The following is a 20,783-nucleotide window of genomic DNA, read 5'->3' as shown; positions in this document are numbered from 1 at the left end:
TAAAACAATATGCACTCCGACAACGAAACAAGCGAAAGTGATCCCCGGAAATTGATGTAATTCTGTGTCCTTTCGGGCAAATCAAACATCATGTATCCAAATGTCACAAGGAGATCTCTCCCATACATTTTGAATGGACTGTTATTTTGTTAGTTCGCCCGTCATATTCAAATTTTCTACCGAAAGATTGTCAAGTCAGCTCAAACTCAAGACCTCTAGTTAAGGATAAAAAAAAGTACTACAGTTTGGTGGTCGATTTATACATTTCTAGTTCTGCACTTTAGCATAAAATTAAAAGAATTCCAATCATTCCACGACACTACATTTCGGTGATCCATTTAAACATTTCTAATTCTGCACTTAGCATTAAATCTGGCAATTTTCTGGCGTTGACACTCTAACATATTTCAAATTCAAGAGCTAAACGTAAATAAATTATTCTACGTAGAAATTAACAAACCGCAAAAATAATTAATCCTTATAAAGCACCCTTCAATAACTCCGTGGAGATGCTTTAGAATCAGCTCTAATTAATTTATGCAACAAGGATTAAAGAAATTTCCCTAACATGAGTAAGGCTCTGACTGGATGATTTAGACATTCCTTCAACAACTTCTATGCAAATTTGGCAGCATGCTATACTTGGTATGAAAACAAACATAATTTTAAGATATTCCTTCAACAATTTCTATGCAAATTTGGACAACATCCTATAATTGTGATTTTTAAAAAAAAAGATAATTTTATGATATTCCTTCAACAATATATGCAAATTTGGACAGCATGCTGTACTTAGCATGAAGACAAATGTGTTTTTTTTATGTGTGTCATTGTAAAATATCCAGAGGGGTCTAGCCGTCTAGGCAACAAATAATTGTGCAACCAGATAACAAGGTCATCAAATCTGTCATAGTATGTATCATACAAAGGTAAAGGTAGCATAATCAAATAGTTCAACCCTGGACCTTTCTAAACTGTCAATACTTGATTGAACAAAATTTAACTTCTGATATTTACCATAAATCAAGAGTAAATAACAACATAAGAAAGAATGCTATGACTACCAAAATCACATTAATATTCCGCCAGTGTCCTCTCAAGACAATATACAACATATATTCTGAGACAACTACTAGAAACAGCTAAGCACAAGAAAGGCTTCACAAGCCCCGTGATTACTAAGTACAAGTATACATCATATTTCGATGATTGAAGCTCATCTACCTCAACCTCTTGCTGCGAAATATTGTCTGAAGTTTGGTACAATCACAAGGCAATTCCAAGCATTAGTGGAACTTTATCCTTTAAAATAGTTATCTTTGGCTTCGGATAGTCACTTTGGCTTTGAGTCACTTCCCTTGCTTCTGAATGTCGATAAGGAGAAGAATGATCTTGGAGCTGTAAAATAATTAGGAAGTGACAAAAGTTAAGAGCGCATATCCTCAAATTACGGAAGCATTAAGATTTATTTATAAATTCTAAATCAGAACTAGTGTGATCATTAAGTTAGTTATATATTCTGTGTATTATATATTTTGATAATCACCTTAGATTGGATCAGTTCTACATAAGAACTCATGGGGAAGAGAATAACCAAGTCTGATTCACACAAGTTTATGTCCAACTTTCTGCGTGTCTATGCTAACATTACACAGATGATAGAGTGCTGTGTGTTGCTAATAAGAAGAAAGTCCTAAAGAGAATATTTTTGGTAGTAAGCAGAACTTTTGCAAGGTTACGACCTTAGTAGAACAGGATCTGCTCTATAGGCTCGTACAACTGTATTCTTGAGTTCTAAGCAGAATATTGCAAGGTTTAGGTTGTTGGACAAGTTTTGCTTCTTGTGATCAGTTCGCGATGGTATGATCATTACCTTTTAGAATCCAAATTTTGCCATACTCCCACCAGAACTAGAGCTAGATAGACTCCATATAATTTAAGCTGGTGACATAAACAAGGATATCTGTTTAAAAACACATTAGTTTCCATTAAAAGAGCAAACCCCAACAAAATATGTCTGACAAGACCAAAAAGAAGTGTCAAAACCAACTCTGTCAGATGAAGTTAGTAAGGAGTGCTCTTTGCCCAACCCAAACAAAACAAAGCTTTATTTTTCCTCCATGTTTAATCTCTTAATGTAAGGCCATGTTCAACCTCCTAATGTAAGTCAGGATTGTGACTTTAATGCATAAATTGAAAATGACCTTTATGGTTACAATTTCATGGAGCTAAGTTGCAAATAGACCAAATACAAGAGGCTTTCTAAACTTTTTATATTTAGTTTTTCTCCTTCAGCCAAGATGACTTCTTCACATAATGAAATTTTATCATGCACAAAACACAAGCAATAAGACAGGAAGGACAAACTTCTTATACTAGCTGGTCACCTTTTATTGAGCTCCCTGATAAATGATCCTCCCGCAATTTGAAGTTAGTTGGAGGTGCCGGGATTGAGCTGCGCAAGGATTGAACTGCCAGAAGAAAGGATCATTGGTTAGTGACTTGAAGAAGCTCTATACTGAAGTTGAAAGACTGAAGAACAACAAACAAAAAAGATGGAATCAAAAGCAAAGTGAACAAGCAAGAGCACCAGCTGAGCAATTCCCAAACAATCTGAATTCCAGTTATCCTAGTTTAAGGTATGAACTAAACTTCAAACCCCATTGCTAAGTTCCTTTAATATGCTTCATTCTCTACACAAAGACCATTTGCAAAACTACCACCAATAACAGATAAAGCTAGAATTGAGGCTCGCCTTTGCTTCCCGACATTTCCTATTATTTTTCTATTATGTAAAAGAATTTTGATATCCTCCCTGGATCTTCACTTAATAAACAAGAAAACAGCACAATGATCGTACTACTGTCAGGTGCTGGCAGTTAACTTTTCCGGGTATTAATGTACCCACAAAAAGAGAAATAAGAACTGTTAAACTCAAGAAACAGAATCAAGCATCAGAAGCTATTCTTGAGGCAACAATAAATATCCACCATACAGAAACTAGATGTTTTGTTTTAGGGAGTGAAGCATATTATTTCACCTTGTTCACTGAAAAACTCATTCTCATAAAAGCTATCATCAGATGGATGCTCCTGTGAGAAGCCCATTCTTGACTTTCTCAGATCTTCTGAAGATCGATTAGAAGGGTCACGTCCATCTTCTGTATCATCATCTCCTTCAGAAGTGGTAGCAGAAATCCAGTCAACTAGACTATCTGTGCCACGATTTTTCCTCCCAAATTTCAAAAACCGTTTAAATCCTCTGGCTGTATCCTTGCGCGATTGATTTTGAGAAGAATTTGCCACGAGCATAGGTTTCTGAGCCATTCCCCATTTCTTCCTCATTCTAGCTGCATCACTCTCCGTTTGACTTAGAGAATGTGAATTCCAGGACGCAGGACTTCCCACAGGAGAGTCCACGGATGCATCAACATCAGACATCTCATGAGGATACGAAAATGGATGATGAGCATGTGTATTCCATGAGACAGGACTTTCTCCCGGTGAATCTTGTACAAGTCCACCAGATAACAACTTGGAAGTCACAACAGAAGTCAATACAGCTTCTGAAGCAGAGTTCACTTGAGAAAATGATCTCAGAACACCATCGTTTTCTGATCCGGAGTTTTCCAATTTCTCTGAATCATGGCTCAGTCTTGGTTCCCCGTTGTCAAAGTTTTCCTGAATATCAGCTGTCATGTTCTCAAATTCATCCTCTTCTTCATCCTGGCCCCTGCTTTCTGAGTTTTCCGGCTCATATACCATATCATTGTACTCGTCATCGCCATCCACAATCTTAGATGCAGCAGAAGGTCTTGTCTTAGTCAGACCACCTCTAGAGCTGAAGTCAGTATTCTTGCCCTTCTTTAGTAAAGTCTTTGAACCTGAACTCTTTGGAAATTTTTCAATGATACCCCGCTCCATCTCATCTTTGTCATATTTGAGAGGTGTCAGAACAACACCCTCAGAATCGAAAGCGGATGTCTCCCTAAATTCCACCATATTGGCAGTGCTTTTTCTCAAGGATTGTGATCTTCGTGATTTGTCCTCCCTGACAAGGGGTATCTCTTCAGTTGTGCTTTTGCTACGGGTGTAGTTTCTAGATTGTGAACGAGTTGTCTTACCAGCTGTGGAAGAAGGCTTGGTGTTCTCCTTTCTCAGATCAGAGAAGTTTGGGACAGACTGCGCCAGAGGATTTTCAGATTGAATTCTTCGCCTACCTGATGTATTACTAGAAGCTTTCCCAGAAGACCTCGAAACAGGTGCTACTGTGGTGCGAGGTGTTGATGAAGACAAACCTTTGACAGGTAAAGGCTTCTTACTCCGAGTGTTCTTACGAACATCATCCCCAAAAGATGTTTCGTCGAAAGACCTGTCTTCACCGTATTTTTTCTGCTTTGATAATTCAGACATATCTTCTTCGTCATCACTTTGCTCAAAAACTAACTGTTGCTGCCAAAACAAATTGTTTCAAGGTCAGTTACATGTAATGCAAGAGAACCAAACCAACAGACAGAACAAGAAATAGAAATGGCTACGTTATGTATGAGTAAGTATTGCTGCATCTATTACAGAATAGAAAAAGAACTATACCTGCTCTCTTCTCATAATAGACCTCGAATTAAATGATCTGAGTCTCTCAGCACGCCGACGAGAACTAGAAACCATACTGTCTTTATCAGCAGATCCAGCAAACTTGGCCTTCATCTCAGCTCTACTCCTCTCAAGGCTATCCTCCATAGCCTTCTGTTTGGCTTCCTTCTCTGCTCTCTTAGAATTCCATTCTTCCCGGAGTTTGGTATCCCTTTTCTGCATATAGCTCTCATAGAATTTCCCTCGAGAACCATCCGAAAAACTTAGTTCAGAGAAACTCCTATTTAAAACATCATTGAAACTTGAGGCAGGTTCATTGGACGTGTAATTGTCAGAAATTCCAACATTAGAATTATCTATCACAGATTTCCTGTAGGATGAACTAGCAACTGGACGGCTTTGCACGTCACCTGGCCTGCTTCTCTTGGTAGAATTAGATTTATCGCCAGGAGCACGTAATTTGTGCTCAGCGAAAAGCTTTTCTAGCTCATTAGCTTTCAATTTCAACTCATCATTCATTTCCTGGTTTGCTTTGGGCTGCCGTACCCTCTGAACTTGCTCAATAGGAGGTGTCAAAAATGAGTCAAGCCCCTCAGGCTCCAAAACCATTTTACTTGACAGCGGTGTTTTGCTAGTTCCAATCATGATCTCGTCCGTCCTATCTTGAGTCTTCTTAACCAATTCAGTAGCACCCCCTTGCTTCTTAAATTTCATTGGTACATGTCCAAGCTCTTTGACCTTTGATTGAGAAGCACTAGCTAATTTCTCAGTTGGGGGTAACTTATTTTTTTCAACTTCCTCAGATTCTGGAAGTGATTGCCGCCTTGACTGCAGATACGGTGTATTACCTTCAAGGACTTGAGCAGCGGGAGTTTCTGTAACTGTTGAGCTTGAACCACTAACCAACTGGGCAGAGGCCACCGCAGTCCTTTGAGGAGCTTTATCGCGCTTAGAAACCAAGTGATCAGTTGATACAGTATCCTCCTTCTGATGCCAAATCTCAGCCTGCGCAGCTCCCAGTAGACTACTCTGATCTTTCAGGCCAATAACCTGATGACTAGTTTGTCCTTTGCTCCACCCAAGCTCCTTACCGCCTTGAGAAACTTTGAAGTTTGCGTTACTAGTCAAACCAACCTCAGCAAATGGCCCTCCAGAATCCAGTTGATATTTCACACTCTTATCCTCAGCCCCGCTGATATGTGAGCTTGACCTGATCTTCCCACGACCCTTATCACTATCAAAGATGCCCGAATTTGAGTTTGATATGAGCTTGGTAGAATCTTGAATACTCCTCGAAGAATCAGTCAAAAGCTTCGCCCCATCAGCTTCCTCCTTCCCATTTGTATATGGAACCTGCAGATTAGAGTTAGTCTCTAGACTTGCTGCATCAGCCAAACTCAATGACTTCTGCTCATTGGACTTAGACTGAGAAACAGAGGCAGAAGATGGGGTGCATAGAGGACTCTCTATATCCTTCCTGTCACCACCCAAATCAATGCTCATGTCACTGGCGCCGCTCCATCTTCTCAACACCGGTGGGGCTGACACATCAGATGACAACCTACGAAGCTCTGGGGCTTTTGCCACAGCAGCTTTCCCACTTCCCCCAGAATTCTCCTTTTGCTTGTTCTCGAATAAGTTGATTCGTTCCTGCACGCTTAGCCTCCTTTTCAGTTGAGGACCTTGAGGTTGATCAGAGGATTTCTCTTCCTCTTTCACGTCCTCCTTCCCTTTTTCAGCAGTGGAATTTTTTTCGTTGCTGTTCTCGAATGGTTCCACGCTGGACTCTCTGCTGTTACATTGAGAAGTGGAGGCAACGAAAAGGGGTTTTGGTTGCTGACACGTTGAGGACTTCTGGGGGCCGGCGGAGTGGGACCCAGAAAGTAGTTGGTCTGGAGTAGTGGGGTCCTCGTCGATAGACATGTCGGATCCATACGAGCAACGTACGGCTCCGTCATCTCTTTCAGACACCTTTCGTGACTTGATCAATTCTGGTCGCCTCTCCCTTAATGTTAAAAATTTGTTGCAGGCTTCCCTGAAAAAAAACAATAGAACCTTATCAGTCGTCAACGCAAATCTACTTTTTTAATCAGTGCAAAAATTATTTTGCAATCACCAGAAATATAATACGGATAAAAAATATAGACGCCCCTAGTGTGTTTTATTGTTAACCCTGTTGTGAAAAAACAAAAAATGGGACAAACAAATATAGGTGTAATTTAATTAGCTAAATTAATTGATATCTTAATTTAATTGTGAGAAAAATATTATATAAGTCAAAACATTTTATGATTCTTAATTGACGTTTGTAATATAAAAAAACTAAGCTACAATTTGCAAGCAATAATCTCTTCTTTTTTTTTAAACAAGCACAGCATATTTCTATTAACCACAGTGTGATCTCATAAAGCACATATAGCAGGCTTAATTAAAAAGAAGCTATTTGTTTCAATTCCCCCTTGTCAAACAAGATATAATTTCTTCAATTTTAGCTCCATTTAATTTTCATCCATTTATTTCCTATCAATTTGCCAAATAGACAGGAAAGTTGCATTAAATCACTCTCTTATTCTCCAGTTATTTAAGTGACCAGGAAGAAAACAACATAAAAGTTTTCTTTCCTCTCTCCACTATCTTTTCCTGACACCATTCCTAGAATTGGTCAAACAGAAGGAATGTACTAGTACTTCATAGGCTGCCTATTGATAAACTAAATACTCAGAAATAAAAACTAAAGGAGTATAGCCTCTCACTAGTTTAACCAGTGCAATCAGTTGTTTCAACCAAAGGGCGTTGACACAAAAGTGATACATAAAGTAGCTCAAGAAGATTTCATTTCTTTAGATCTCAGCAGTCAACTCTAGATGACTAAATCCCGCTGACACAAACAGCAGAGCAAGAAAGATTATCCTATTGCTACGACCAAACTTTTTTGTGCAAGTAAAGAAAGGACCTGGTGTTCATGGTTAAATTCAACTGTGCAGTGGATGTCCTTATAGACATGTCAGAATCACTCTTCCAATTTTACGTGGGGAAAACTGCAAGAACAAAGAGAAAATCGGATACACCTTCTGCACTCCCGACGTCAGAGAAAGAATCTTAATTGCGCCCTTTCATTTTAAATTCACCGTACTTCGCAACGGATGTTTTAAATCCAAAATAGTCATGGACACTAGTTTGTGGGTCATCTAAGAAGCTAAACCCACTCATCAAATGATTAAAGTGGTTGGTATCACCGTATCAGCATCATACTTCAAAATCAGAATGTGGCACAAATTATATTAATGTAAAAGAAGTAGAATATTAAGAGCTATATGACCTTGAATAAAATTCCCCAACGCACATTTGCCAGCTAGGCCCACAATACAGCAGATCTCCTTTTTCTTAATTTCACTTTATTTCCTCAGTCTTGTTCTAACATTCATAATCAGATAGGTGTCTTTTATCTTTGATGTGTTGATTAAGGTCTCTCAGGTCTTGTCGGTGTGCTTTACCCTGGACCTTGAAGATAGCTCAGTTGGAGTTTCTGGAAACACGGTTTGCTTCAGTGACCCCTTCCAGCTTCTCCCAGGTTTTGGCCCGCCTTTATCTAGGTGCTGAGAATCTAAATACTTCACTACCATCTGGACAAGAGAGGTATACAGTTCTCCATTTTACTAGATCAATCAATTACTCCCGTTGATCTTAGAAAATATTATCACTCTGAAACCAAGCACGAGAACTTTTATCTACTCTTACCACGCGATAAAAGGACACAATATTGGTATCACTTTGCTATTTATTGAGCCATCACTATAGTCAATTTTGGGCTTCAACGAGTCAAGTTTCATTTGGACTAGGTCAAGGATCCTTAAGAAAAAAAGAAGCTTTAATGCGCCTCGGAAGCAACTGCGCTTGGTCAGTTATTTGCTTTCTCAGTCACCTAACCACCAAAATTGCATCTCATAGGAATACCCTGAACTAAACATTGTTCCCCTTTCTTTGTTAACCAGCTAAATTAAACACAATGGTCAGCTGGCTGTCATTTGGCAGAAACACAGAATCCGAACAGCAATGCCCTCCTACGTGAACTACAAAAACTAGAATATTTTGACGAGCCATAATTCTTCTGCGAGCAGATACGCAGGGAGGGATGGAGGGGCTGAGAAATCTATGAACAAAGTCAAAGCACCAGAATCTTACTTCAATCTAGGGGCACCAAACCGTTCTGCAAAAGTTTGAAGTTCAGATACAGTCTCCTGATTGAAACCAGCAGCTGCTGCACGAGAACAAGCAGTAGATAAGTCCTGCTGAACTGTAGTAAGCCTCAAATCAATGGCTCGCAGTAGCTCCTTCCTGTAAATAGGTAGTAGTGAACATGAAATGAAGATGCTTTACTGGGCAGCAAACTAAAAAACCAACAGTAACAAGCAATCGATGCGTGAAGAAGCAGAGTGAGGAAGTTACTTTGTCGCATCAGCTGCTATTGTAACCCCGGATCCACCACTACCTGGATAAGTAATAAAGCAAAAAGGTTGTCAGATAAAGACCACTATAGGGCCGTAGAATCAGTGATGTTTAAACAAGATAATTCTTAATAAATTCAGTCTTCACTTCTCATGCCCAAATTTAACAAAAGCGATATATAAGATGAAAGAATTAATTCGGGGGCCAGGCAGCAAAGCTTCCACATGAGGCATGAATTTTTTTCTTTCGTGATCACTTCCACATGAAAAATGGAATCAATAGAGTTGGTACAGCTACATAAAGAAAAAACTTTCCTTTCAAATTTAGACTTCACGGTTTGCTACAACAGTATTAAAGAAAACAAAGACTTATCAAAACTAACGTTTGTTGGATGTTTATAAAAGACGTTGATGACTACCCAAATACGTCAAAAGCAGTCTATTCATTTTGTAAGCTTTATCATCTTGATCACAGGATCTAACAACATGCAATCTATTTCTAACCTTTAATTACCAGTGTGATACAAGGATTATTCATTTTGTAAGCTGATCTTTACAGTTCAATTATACAATACTGTTTATTGTCCACAGGGAACAACAAGAAATAGAAGAAAGTGCTAGTTCCCGTGGCATCTTTGGTCATCAAAGTAATCATGGATGGTGATGGCTAATCCATTTATAGACAAAGGTTAACCTTTGGTCTCTATGGAAGAGAAGAGTAATTAAGCCCCAAACTTACGCAGCTCCTAGGTATTAAGAATCCTGGTCGTGAAGACAATGCACGGGATGCATGAGCTAACAGATATGCAGCTAACATATAAGAACAGCAAAAAATGCTAAAGTATTGGAGATAGTGAACCTCTTCTCTACCAATAGGGTAATTAATGAGTTTGTCAATCCATGAGGAGCAGGTTGCAGTTTGCTCAACAAGATTGGCACAGGTAGAGGGACAGAGTATTCTAGTCCTCCATGGATGCAATTATGTTATGGCAGATTGCATTATACCTAATAATCACTCCTAAAGGATAGATGCTTTAGGAAAATACCTAGTTTACTAAAGGAAGATACCTAGTTCAGGTATTTCAGGAGAGAATCCCCCAGCAACAACTCCATCCCCCAGCAACAACTCCTTGTGTTTTCATTCTTCTTATTGTTCAATTGAAAATTTGAACTAACAAAAAGTAGGCAATAGATGACCCCTATAAGTTATGCCACCTTTTTTTGGTAAAAGTAAAAAAATTTATTCAACCAAAAATAAGTTATGCCACTTTTATTCTTAATGAGGACGAATAAATAGAAGAGGACTAGGTCTCTCCTCATCCTTCCCTTTTTTTTTTTTGAGAACAAATCAGTTAGAGGTATAAAACACAATTATATTTGTCAGTAATTTTTTCATGTCTTCTCTATCAAACTAAAAGTAAAAGATATTTCTTTATGAAAATTGATTTGGTAGTTTATTTAGGTTTTATGGTCTTATCTCAACATATCTCAGCAGATAACAGACATATAAACCATGCAGACACCATCATATCTCCCACGACTGACAATCCTAACCTTGGCTTACAATGTAGACCCTAGTAAGATGGAAAACCAAAATCTAGAGATAATTTCAGTATTTACATATGCTTTCTGGTGAAAATTATGAATAGCATGATGTGATACTAAAAGGGAAACAGCAACAACCACCAAGAGAGAATGCACAGAAATTTAAGGAGATGACTAATTAGACGAGATGACTAATTAGACGAGAAGGGAGGTAGCTTAGCCAGCACAGAAGATCACTTTGAGGTGACACAGGCAGTCGTGTTCTTCTGAGGTTACAGGCATGAAGTACTTAATAAAATGTGAAAGCCAAATTTGGTTATGAGGTAATCTTACCAGTCCCATTAAACTGGTCGCCCGTTCCCTGAAATAAAGGAACAGATTCTATTATTATCTGATAATTTTAGTCATTTCTAAATGAAGGTTACAGTGAGTTCATGATAGCGTTTGCCACCTGCGAATATAATTTTCGGGCTGCCTCAAGCTGAGACATTTCCGCATCTAATGTGTTGACAAGCTCCAGAACTTCTGGCGTGCTGACAAACCTCACAAACCTGCAAAGAAGAAACAAAATCAAATCATTCTTCATTTTCCCATCTTTTTTCGGGCAAGCTACAAAAGCCATTACCTCTCCAGGGTTCCTTTTGTGAACCATGATTCAGCCTTTCTGCGCCTTTCAACTTCAAGCTTGATAGACTGAACTGCCAATGCAACTTGCTCTTCTGCAATTTTTAAATGAGTCACAAAGGGCTTTACCAATCCCGATGCCAGTTTCTCTGTGTTTCCACCACGAGAAACAAACAATTCGCATCTGCCCAAGCAATTCCAACAATACAAGAAATATTAGCGAATTCATATACCTTTTCATACATAAACAAAAGCATATCTACCACTCACCGAGAGCGCTTTGGTGACAGCTGGAAGACCGCATAATCAAGGAGTGAATCAGATTCCATCTTTGCCCTCACCCTCACTAAATCAGCACAATGTTCCCTTTAGCTTCTTTCATATAACCTCCCCGCCTTTTAAATTTCAGAAAAATATAGTCAACGATGAGCATAAGCCACTTCCAAATCTAAAGCACGCAACTGTTCCACAGGTATATAATAGAAAGAAAATTAAGTCTATGTTCAGAATCAGTAGTATTCAGCAGTTTCATAAGCATAACAAAAGAAGGAAATGAGACATGCTTTTAAAAGATAATAGTGTCAATAATATGGACCTTTGCCCAAAAACTAGTTCATGAGGGAGATTGCCTAAGATCATATAAGGAGATAACAGCTGAATCCCTTAACCAGTGCGGGACGATCTAACACCCTTTGCATGCCCAGGCCTTAGTTAATTGGGCGTGGAAAGCATAATATAAGGGGCCAGCATTGAGTAAACCGAGAATATGGATGGGTCTAGCTCTAAAACCATGTCAGGAAAATGGATTTTGGGCCTAACTTAATCCCAAATGCTAGCTCATGAAGCGGCGGTTTCCCAATACCATATAATAGGCAACATCCCACTCCCTCAACCAATGTGGGACAATTTAATAGATAGATCTTATCTGAAAATGGGTGATAACCGAATATGCATTGCTCAAAAGCACATTTTCTTCAGATCCAGTTACAGGCAAAATATAATTTCAAATGCCAAAAAGGCAATGTACGACATTGTAAATATAGAAAGTAAAACATTGAAGTCTTCACAAGTCAAACCGAGCACAAATGAAACAAATTATTCATTGAACACAAAAACCCTAACAATTAGGAATAGCGAGAAATGATACAGGATCATAGAAATCAAAACCCACCTAAGCAATGTGAAGGCGGAGATCTTGAATTACCGAGCTAGATCGGCGGATATCCGGTTCATATCCGAACCGACATTTTGATTTTCTTTAAGCTGAATGTCAGTTAGAAAAAACAATTAAAACCCCTTTTAAATTTTTTTCTAAGGATTGTGTTTTTAAGGGTTTTCCCCAATTTCAAAGAAAACCCTACAATGTACAGTGGACTAACTTCTAGCTGTCGTCAAATGGATTTCGCTTTACTCCTTTCTCAAATGATCTTCTTTCTCTGTCTCTCTCTCTCTCTCTCTCTCTCTCTCTCTCTCCCCCCCTTTATTTATATGTATGTACACACAGTCACACAGTTACAGAGGAAAAAATGGAGAGTGAAGAGTAGATACAGTAGAGAGAGAAGAAATAGTTTGAGTGGAGGCATAGAGTGCAGTGCTTCGGACAAAATAAGCAATCTTTACAGTATTTTGTAATCTTTAACTAAGATGAAAGACAAAAGAGAAAAGTCTTTTGCGGGTAGATGTTTTCAAATTAGCTAATGATCGATTGCCATCTGTCATTTGTCGCCCATATTTTTATTCGCAAGCTGTGTAGAGTTTTTTATTTAAGGTTTAAGTTATATCCCCTTTTGGAAAGAAAATTAGCACCAACAATTTTTGAATTACTCCTTTTGGCTCCTTTTTCTTTCAAAGTTTTATTGTTGTTGCATTTGATTTCCTAATTAAAATAAGTTGGACGTATAGTTAATTATTATATTTCCTATCATACTCTTTTCCTTTGGAGAAGTTCTCTGGAGATGCCTAGAGGCAAAAAGGTGTATCGGTTCCTTACATTATAGCGATTAAGGACATGTATGATGGGGTTAAGACTCGGGTTAGGACAGTAGGAGGCGACCTTGAGCAGTTTCCGGTTGTAATGGAGTTACACCAAGGTTCTGCGCTCAGTCTGTTCTTATTCGCCCTCGTGATCGATGCGTTAACACACCATATTCAAAGGGAGGTGCCATGGTGCATGCTATTTGCCGATGACATAGTTCTGATTGATGAGTCGCGAGCCGGTGTTAACGAGAGGCTAGAGGTTTAAAGACAGGCTCTTGAGTCTAAGGGTTTCGAGTTGAGCAGGACGAAGACAGAATACCTGGAATGTAAATTCAGCGTTGAGCCAGGGGAAGTGGGCGTGGATGTGAGGCTTGAATCACAGGTCATCCCGAGTAGAGGCAGCTTCAAGTACCTTGGTTCGGTTATCCAGGGGGAAGGGAGATCGACGAGGATGTCACACACTGTATTGGGGTAGGATGGATAAAGTGGAAGTTAGTATCTGGAGTCTTGTGTGACAAGAGAGTGCCACCAATACTCAAAGGTAAGTTCTATAAAGCGGTGGTTAGACCAGCCATGTTGTATGGGACTGAGTGTTAACCCGTTAAGAACTCACATATCCAGAAGATGAAAGTAGCAGAAATGAGGATGTTGAGGTGGATGTGCGGGCACACTAGGATAGATAAGATTAGGAATGATGTTATTGGGGAGAAGGTGCACGTGGCTCCCATTGATGACCAAGATGCGGGAAGCGAGGCTTAGATGGTTCGGACATGTTCAAAGGAGAAGCCCAGATGCTCTGGTACGGAGGTGTGAGCGACTGGTTGTAGAGGGCATGAGAAGAGGTAGAGGGCGGCCTAAGAAGTATTGGGGAGAGGTGATCATACAGGATATGGCGAGGCTCCAGATTTTCGAGGATATGACACTTGATAGGAAGATGTGGAGGTCGAGTATTAAAGTTGTAGGTTAGGATGTAGTTGAGTCTTGACTTACTTCGTACCATTGTGGGACTGGCCACGTAGGGTTTTTGTCTAGGGTAGCTAGTGACAATGTTGTGTTTTACTACTTTGCTTTTCAGTGCATGTCCTATTTACTAGCTATCGTTTTTGCTTTGCATCTTTCTTATGCATTTCATGGTGTTCCTATTTTTTCTATGATTATTGTGGTGATACTAATGTTGTCTCCTCTTGTCGTTTTGTCTTTTTGTTTTCTTGAGCCGAGGGTCTTTCGGAAACAGGCGCTCTACTCCTTTAGAGTAGGAGTAAGGTCTGCGTACACACTACCCTCCCCAGACCCCATTAGTGGGATTCTACTGGATTATTGTTGTACTCTTTTCCTCTCATTGAGATGGAAGAAACTATTTATTTGGGTAGATATTAAAAACATTGTTAATCATATGTGAACCATTTTCTTATACTATGTTTCATAAAAAAAAAGTTTTGCAATGAAATGAGCGATAAAACATGATAATAAAAAAGGAAAATTAAGCCAACAAATTTCAAATTAGTTGTGTCACAATTTAAAAAATGTGTTATTATGGAGAATCAAGTATATTTTTCTTTGATTATATTTTTGCAATCATTTTTTATATTTTAAATTAAAAAAATATTTATAGTATTCTATGTAGTTTAGGTTAAATAACAATATTTTTCAAAGATTACACATTTGATCTTTAAAAAGAATCACCTCGTGCAATACAGTAAAAAATTTTGATACCGAAGAAGTTTTTTTTTTTTAAAATATACTTAAATACATACTTAGAATTAAGATGTCACAAACACACCCAACAATGACGTAGTCACTATTTTTTTTCTTTTTACGTAATCATTAATTCAGGATTGAGAAGTAGATGAATAATAATTAGTAGTTCAATTTTAAGACGGAAAGAAAGAGCAATGGTAGCATTTAGCAACAGGGACTAATTACGCGTCGCGTACTCAAGCATCCAATTGCCTCAGCCCCTTGCTATTTTTATCACAAAACATAATTTAATCGGCCAAAATAAGAATGCAAAACCAAGTAATAAAAAATTACCAATTAACGGCTAGCTAATATAAAATAACTACTTTATAGACTTCTAATCGGGTTTGAAACAGACACGCTGTACTTTCCCTTCATGAATAATTATATTGAAAATCTAGTTAATCTGCAGTTGTTTACTAATTAAATTGCTAATAGCCTAATAATGAATATCCATTACCCACATACCACAAACATTTATAACTTGCTTCTTAAGCAAAAATGTTACCGGAATTTAAGCATAACTCTAGAAAATAAATCATGCTTCATTAAATTACGTCATGTATGCATTAGATGGTTACTGGTAACTGTTCATGACATCTATTTACTATTAAAAGGAGATTTATTATTAAAAGGAGAGGAAAAAGTCATTCACTTAAGTCAAGTGGCAACCTTAATATTAGCCACATATAATATAATAACACTTAACTACTATTAACTAATAACTAATTCAGCATATGGCATAATCAAAAAAGCCACATATAACTTATTTCTAAATTATTAATAATAAATAACTAAATCAAAATATAGGAAATATTACTATATAATCTTAAAAAAATATTAATAAATGTAAATAATTTAATAATTTCGAGTATTAATTTAAAATAATATAAATATGTATATCAATATTAAAAAATTACTCATTATCTAAATTATATTAAATAATATGAAATAAAGAGGAAATTTAATGAATGCCACATGAAAACATGAAATACTATATATTATATAACATAATAGCAATAATTAAAATTCAAAAATATTTATTATTAGAAATAGAAAGAAAAGATGATTTGAACTTGAGATTAGATTAAAATTATGGTAAAAAAGCTCAAACTATGGATAGGGCTACAAAATTAAAATTTTACTAGATAAATAAAAATAATAATTGGATAACAAATTAAAATTTTAAGAATACAAATTAAATGTCTCATGTAGGTAATTTAGTAACGAAATTAAAAGTTAAATTTGTATCCTGAAACTAAAAGAGAAAGAAAATTTAATTGGACGTGATATAAAAATAATTATAAGAAAATACAATAGATTTAAAATATAATAATTAAAAATACATGTATTAATATTTTAGACTAATTGGGAGTTATAACTTAAAATAAAATGTGATACTACATGTTTTGATTATACAATAAAATATTAATATAAAAATCTAATTAAATTTCATAATAGGGGTAAAAATATATAAAGAGAAATAGAGATATAGAGAGAGAATATTTATAATTTGATTTAATTTAAGGATAAGTATATTAAATAATTAAATAATACTAAAAAATATTATTGATAGATTTAAATAACGGAAGAGCTCTGAGTAAGAGGATTAAAAAATAAAAATATATTACATTTTAGGAATAAAAATTTATATTTATATATGATTATCAGAAGGGTAATAAGAAAGATATTAAATCAATTGGTAAGCTAATAAAAGATCATATAAAAATATAACAATATTAAGCAGTGAATAATGCAGCAACTATAAGCAAAGATTAAAGAAAATTCTTTTAGGTGAAAATGTAGAATGACAAGACTTATTTGACTTTGAGGTAAAACATAAAGTGGTAGTAAGAATTTTGTTAAAACAATATTCTCAAACAAGACATATTACAACATGATATATTTAGTATTTATTATTATTGACCACAGAATAAAATACAAGTACTAAGATTAAGGGGTTGGGTTGCTACATATATAATAAAATAAAATAAAATACTACCTAGTACGAAATATGATAAACAGTTTAATGTCTTGCTTCTTAACTGATATTTAATAATTATATGTAATTTTTTAAAATTTTAACGTAATTTGCATATAATTCAAATAATCCAAATCATAATTTGATATTTGTCCGCGCATCGCGCCGGTACTAATACTAGTTTTTATTAATATAAGATAAATGTATTACAGACATTAAAAATCTCTATATTAACGTGCAATGGTATGTTTCTAGCAGTATCAACTAATTGTATCTGCTTTAGTTCTCTGACATACTAGCAAAGGAGATGTTCTTTCTTTGACTTTATTAATTAAAGATCATGTTCTTCTCATTACCTTAATTAACCCACGAACTAAAGAAACTTAATTTATTAGTAAAAGCTATCTGAAGACCTTTAATATGGAGAAAAAAGAAGAAAAAAATGGGTAGCAAGATATTCTCCACATCCCCCACCCCCACCACCACCACTACCACCCCAAAAAATAATTATTTATATCAAGAATTAAGTTTTGGATAAGAATATTTGACCGATTTTCACACATTAATAAAATTTCTTTTATAGTAGGAAGAGCTTTAATTTTCCCTTAAATGAACTATATATTGCGTGAATTTAAATAATCGGGCCAATGCATTCCAAATACACTGGCCCAGATGATTGAGTAAAAAAAGACTTTTTCTTATTCTTAAAATAAAAAAATAACAATATATTCATATACAAGAAATTTACTTCTGAATCAGAATATTACATTAATAGCATGTTTGGTCAAACTTCTTTTTTAGCCAAAAATATTTTTTTTTTCCAAAATTTGAGGTGTTTGGCTAAGCTTTTAGAAGGAAAAAAAATGATTTTGAAGAGAAGCAAAAGCAGTTTCGGAGAAGCAGAAAAAGTAATTTCTCTCCAAAAAAATTTTTTTGAGAAGCACTTTTGAGAAAAATACACTTAGAAACAGTTTTTAAAAGTTTGGCCAAACACTAATTGTTGCTCAGAAGTACTTTTCAAATTAATTAGTCAAACACAAACTGGATCTCGCCAAAAGTATTTTTAAGAAGAAAAAAAATCTAAAAAATATAAGCTGATTTTTGCGCCAAACAGGCTAGACTATATAGACTTAGATAAGACACAACTTTTAGTTAACTAACAAAAAAAAAAGTCATATTTTATTGAATTAACAATGACATTCAGTGATGTTGAGATGATAGAAATGCATTAACGGCAACGATCAAGGTAAATAACAGGTATTAGAGAGCTACGTCGATTAGCATTTGAATTTGCTCCCCGCAAAATTTATGAGATTTCGCTTTCAACTTGTGTCAATTCTGACCAGCGACCACCTACTCATTGAAAAGTTGCAATAGAATCCCGTTTTTACCAAAATGTTTCACTTTCACATATATAAAAAATAGTATTAAAAACGAAAAAATTAGAGATAACATTCAAGTCATTAAAGAATCTTGCTTAAATTTTTCTCACCTTTTCATCTTCTACTAATTGTCTGTGTGCGTATGCGTGCGTGAGCGTGTATTGTGAATAGTAAGGGTCTCCTTCATCTCTTCGTCTTTTTTCCTCTCTTTTTTTTGTAAATCCCCTTTTGAGAGAAGTATGGCCCCCCTTCTGTACATTCTCATGTGTAAAACCCATCAAAGATATCGAGCTACATATTAATGGACGAGCTTAGCTTGTTTCTCACGTCTATGGCCCCAGTGGCGGAGCCACCTTACAGGAAGTTGTGTCAAATGACACCCCTTCGCGTGAAAAAATACAATGTGTAGTTAGGTAAAGATTTATATATATATATATATACTATGTATTGATTCCCCTTAATTTCGTGGTATGTTTACTTTTATATATTTTGACACCCCTTAACAAAAATTCTGGTCCTGCCACTGTATGGCCTAACGGGAAAATAAATGCTATTGATGGCTATTGCTTTCACCAGAAGCGGAATTAGTCTATTAAGTGTGTATACAGTCGAAGTCGAGCTCGTGGTGCATCCCAGACTCCGACATGGTAAGCCATGCTCGAGACATGACAATAAAGGAGTGAAGATCGACTTCAATTAGAACCCGAAGACATGACGCCTGTCTTCGAGAATATCGAGGCCATGATCCCCATACCGGTCCCAGCCTCATACGACTTTGAGAAAACATTGTCAGCATAACCAACGGAAAACCGAAATATCCATGACCGACCAGATATTACGGCGGGAATCTCGGCACGTGCCGATAAAGAACCGGCAATCAATAAATCAGAAATTTTTTTTACTTTTTATAGAATTGTACCTAAAATAGGATTCATCTACTATATAAAGGAGTCTGATAACTCATAAAACACATTGTAACATGCATTCCAAGGCAATATATCATTACTTTTTCTCTTATAAATTCTTCTGCTTTCGTTCGTCATTGCTTGTTGTTAGGAGCCCAGATCGAGGGCAAATACTTCACTAAGGATTAAATCGCCACTCTCGTGTGGTTTGAGCTTACTTTATCCTTATTTATTTAATTTATCTTTATTTGTTGCTTCGTGTCAAACAAATTCGTGTATCCTCAAAACCACTTACAAATTTAATTGTTATCTGATTTTGAGGGTAAACAATTTAGCGCCCACCGTAGGGCTAAGGATAATAGTGGTTGTTTGATACAAAGTTCTATTACGCATACTACTTTACACTTATTCTTTTGAGTGTCTCTAATTTCAGGTTAAAGCTCAAAATGTCAAACTCTCAGTCAACACCTCTACATATTGGCAATGAGTCCGGTCATCACAACGAAAATAACATAGTGCCCAGTGGCGGGACACCACCCGTTGATCCCGTTGGAATTCCGGTCGCTGACCCGATTGACGCCAACTCGCATATGGCCATCAACGCAAATCTGCCTACCGACCCCGAGAATAGCGTCTGTGGTGAAGCCCGATCAACAGTCCAAAATACACAAGACAATGGAGGGGACGGGATCAATTTACGGGTAATCTTCGAAATGTTACACGCTTAACAGGTAGCGATAGCCCAGCTATAGAACCAAAGTAACGCATCGAGCAGAATTGAACTCGATCCATCCCGGGAAGTGACCCGCAGAAATGAACCGGTCGTAGAGAGGCCGAATGAAAATGAATCGGGGACCAACCCCGAGATCATAAAGATGCTGGAGGAACTAACGACACAGGTAGAATCATGGGAGAAGAAAATCGAAGCTAATGACAAAAAGGTGAAAACCTACAACTCCAGGGTCGACCAAATCCCAGGAGCACCACCGATAGTAAAAGGCTTGGATTCCAAGAATTTCATTCAAAAACCTTTCCCTCCGAGCACGGCTCCTAAGCCGATCCCTAAGAAGTTTTGCATGCCCGAGATTCCTAAGTACAATGGAACGACCGATCCAAATGAGCATGTGACCTCCTATACATATGCCATCAAAGGGAACAACTTGAAGGATAATGAGATCGAGTATGTCTTATTGAAAAATTTTGGGGAGACCCTGTCAAAAGGAGATATGATATGGTATCACAACTTACTTCCTAATTCAATTGACTCGTTTGCTATGCTTGCATATTCCTTCATAAAGGCACACGCCGGGGCTATCAAGGTCGAGACTAGAAAGTCAGACCTTTTCAAATTAAAACAAAAGGATAATGAGATGCTTAAAGAGTTCATGTCACGGTTTCAAATGGAACGGATGGACCTACCGTCGGTCGCTGATGATTGGGTCGTTCAGGATTTCACCCGAGGACTCAACATTCGAAGCTCGTTGGCTTCGCAACAGTTAAAGCAAAACTTGGTAGAATATCCAGATGTCACTTGGGTCGATATCCACAACCAGTATCAATCTAAAATCAGAGTTGAAGATGATCAGCTTGGGGCC

At 36.9% G+C, this 20,783-nt stretch overlaps 1 protein-coding gene across 3 annotated transcripts; it reads right to left on the bottom strand.

The window, feature by feature from the left end:
• Positions 1 to 988: 988 nt before the first annotated feature.
• On the bottom strand, positions 989 to 12,821 carry LOC104116021 (uncharacterized). Of its 3 annotated transcripts, XM_009626788.4 has the most exons (12): positions 12,586 to 12,820; positions 12,378 to 12,469; positions 11,477 to 11,601; positions 11,208 to 11,390; positions 11,034 to 11,133; positions 10,916 to 10,943; positions 9,039 to 9,081; positions 8,775 to 8,927; positions 4,593 to 6,627; positions 3,041 to 4,451; positions 2,388 to 2,471; positions 989 to 1,398 (listed from the first exon to the last, which is right to left on the bottom strand). In XM_009626788.4, the coding sequence occupies exons 3-12, from the start codon at positions 11,533 to 11,535 to the stop codon at positions 1,334 to 1,336; spliced, it is 4,161 nt and encodes a 1,386-aa protein (XP_009625083.1). In that variant the 5' UTR covers positions 11,536 to 11,601; positions 12,378 to 12,469; positions 12,586 to 12,820; the 3' UTR covers positions 989 to 1,333. The 3 variants fall into 3 exon arrangements, with proteins under 3 accessions (XP_009625083.1, XP_009625084.1, XP_018633140.1); XM_009626789.4 differs by having other exon boundaries at positions 3,041 to 4,445; positions 12,378 to 12,821; XM_018777624.3 differs by having other exon boundaries at positions 11,477 to 11,667; positions 12,378 to 12,820.
• Positions 12,822 to 20,783: the final 7,962 nt, after the last annotated feature.

Source organism: Nicotiana tomentosiformis, chromosome 3 (genome assembly GCF_000390325.3).
Source record: "Nicotiana tomentosiformis chromosome 3, ASM39032v3, whole genome shotgun sequence".
NCBI classification, from domain to species: domain Eukaryota; kingdom Viridiplantae; phylum Streptophyta; class Magnoliopsida; order Solanales; family Solanaceae; genus Nicotiana; species Nicotiana tomentosiformis.
This window is presented reverse-complemented; position numbering and strand designations above follow the sequence as displayed.

Excerpts from the sequence above, each read along its gene's own strand:
- LOC104116021 (XM_018777624.3), bottom strand. The coding sequence starts at position 11,535 with ATGGAATCTGATTCACTCCTTGATTATGCGGTCTTCCAGCTGTCACCA. Across the intron at positions 9,082-10,915 it reads CGACCAGTTTAATGGGACTG|GTAGTGGTGGATCCGGGGTT; the intron begins GTAAGATTACCT and ends TTACTTATCCAG. Across the intron at positions 2,472-3,040 it reads TGAGTTTTTCAGTGAACAAG|TTCAATCCTTGCGCAGCTCA; the intron begins GTGAAATAATAT and ends TTCTTCTGGCAG.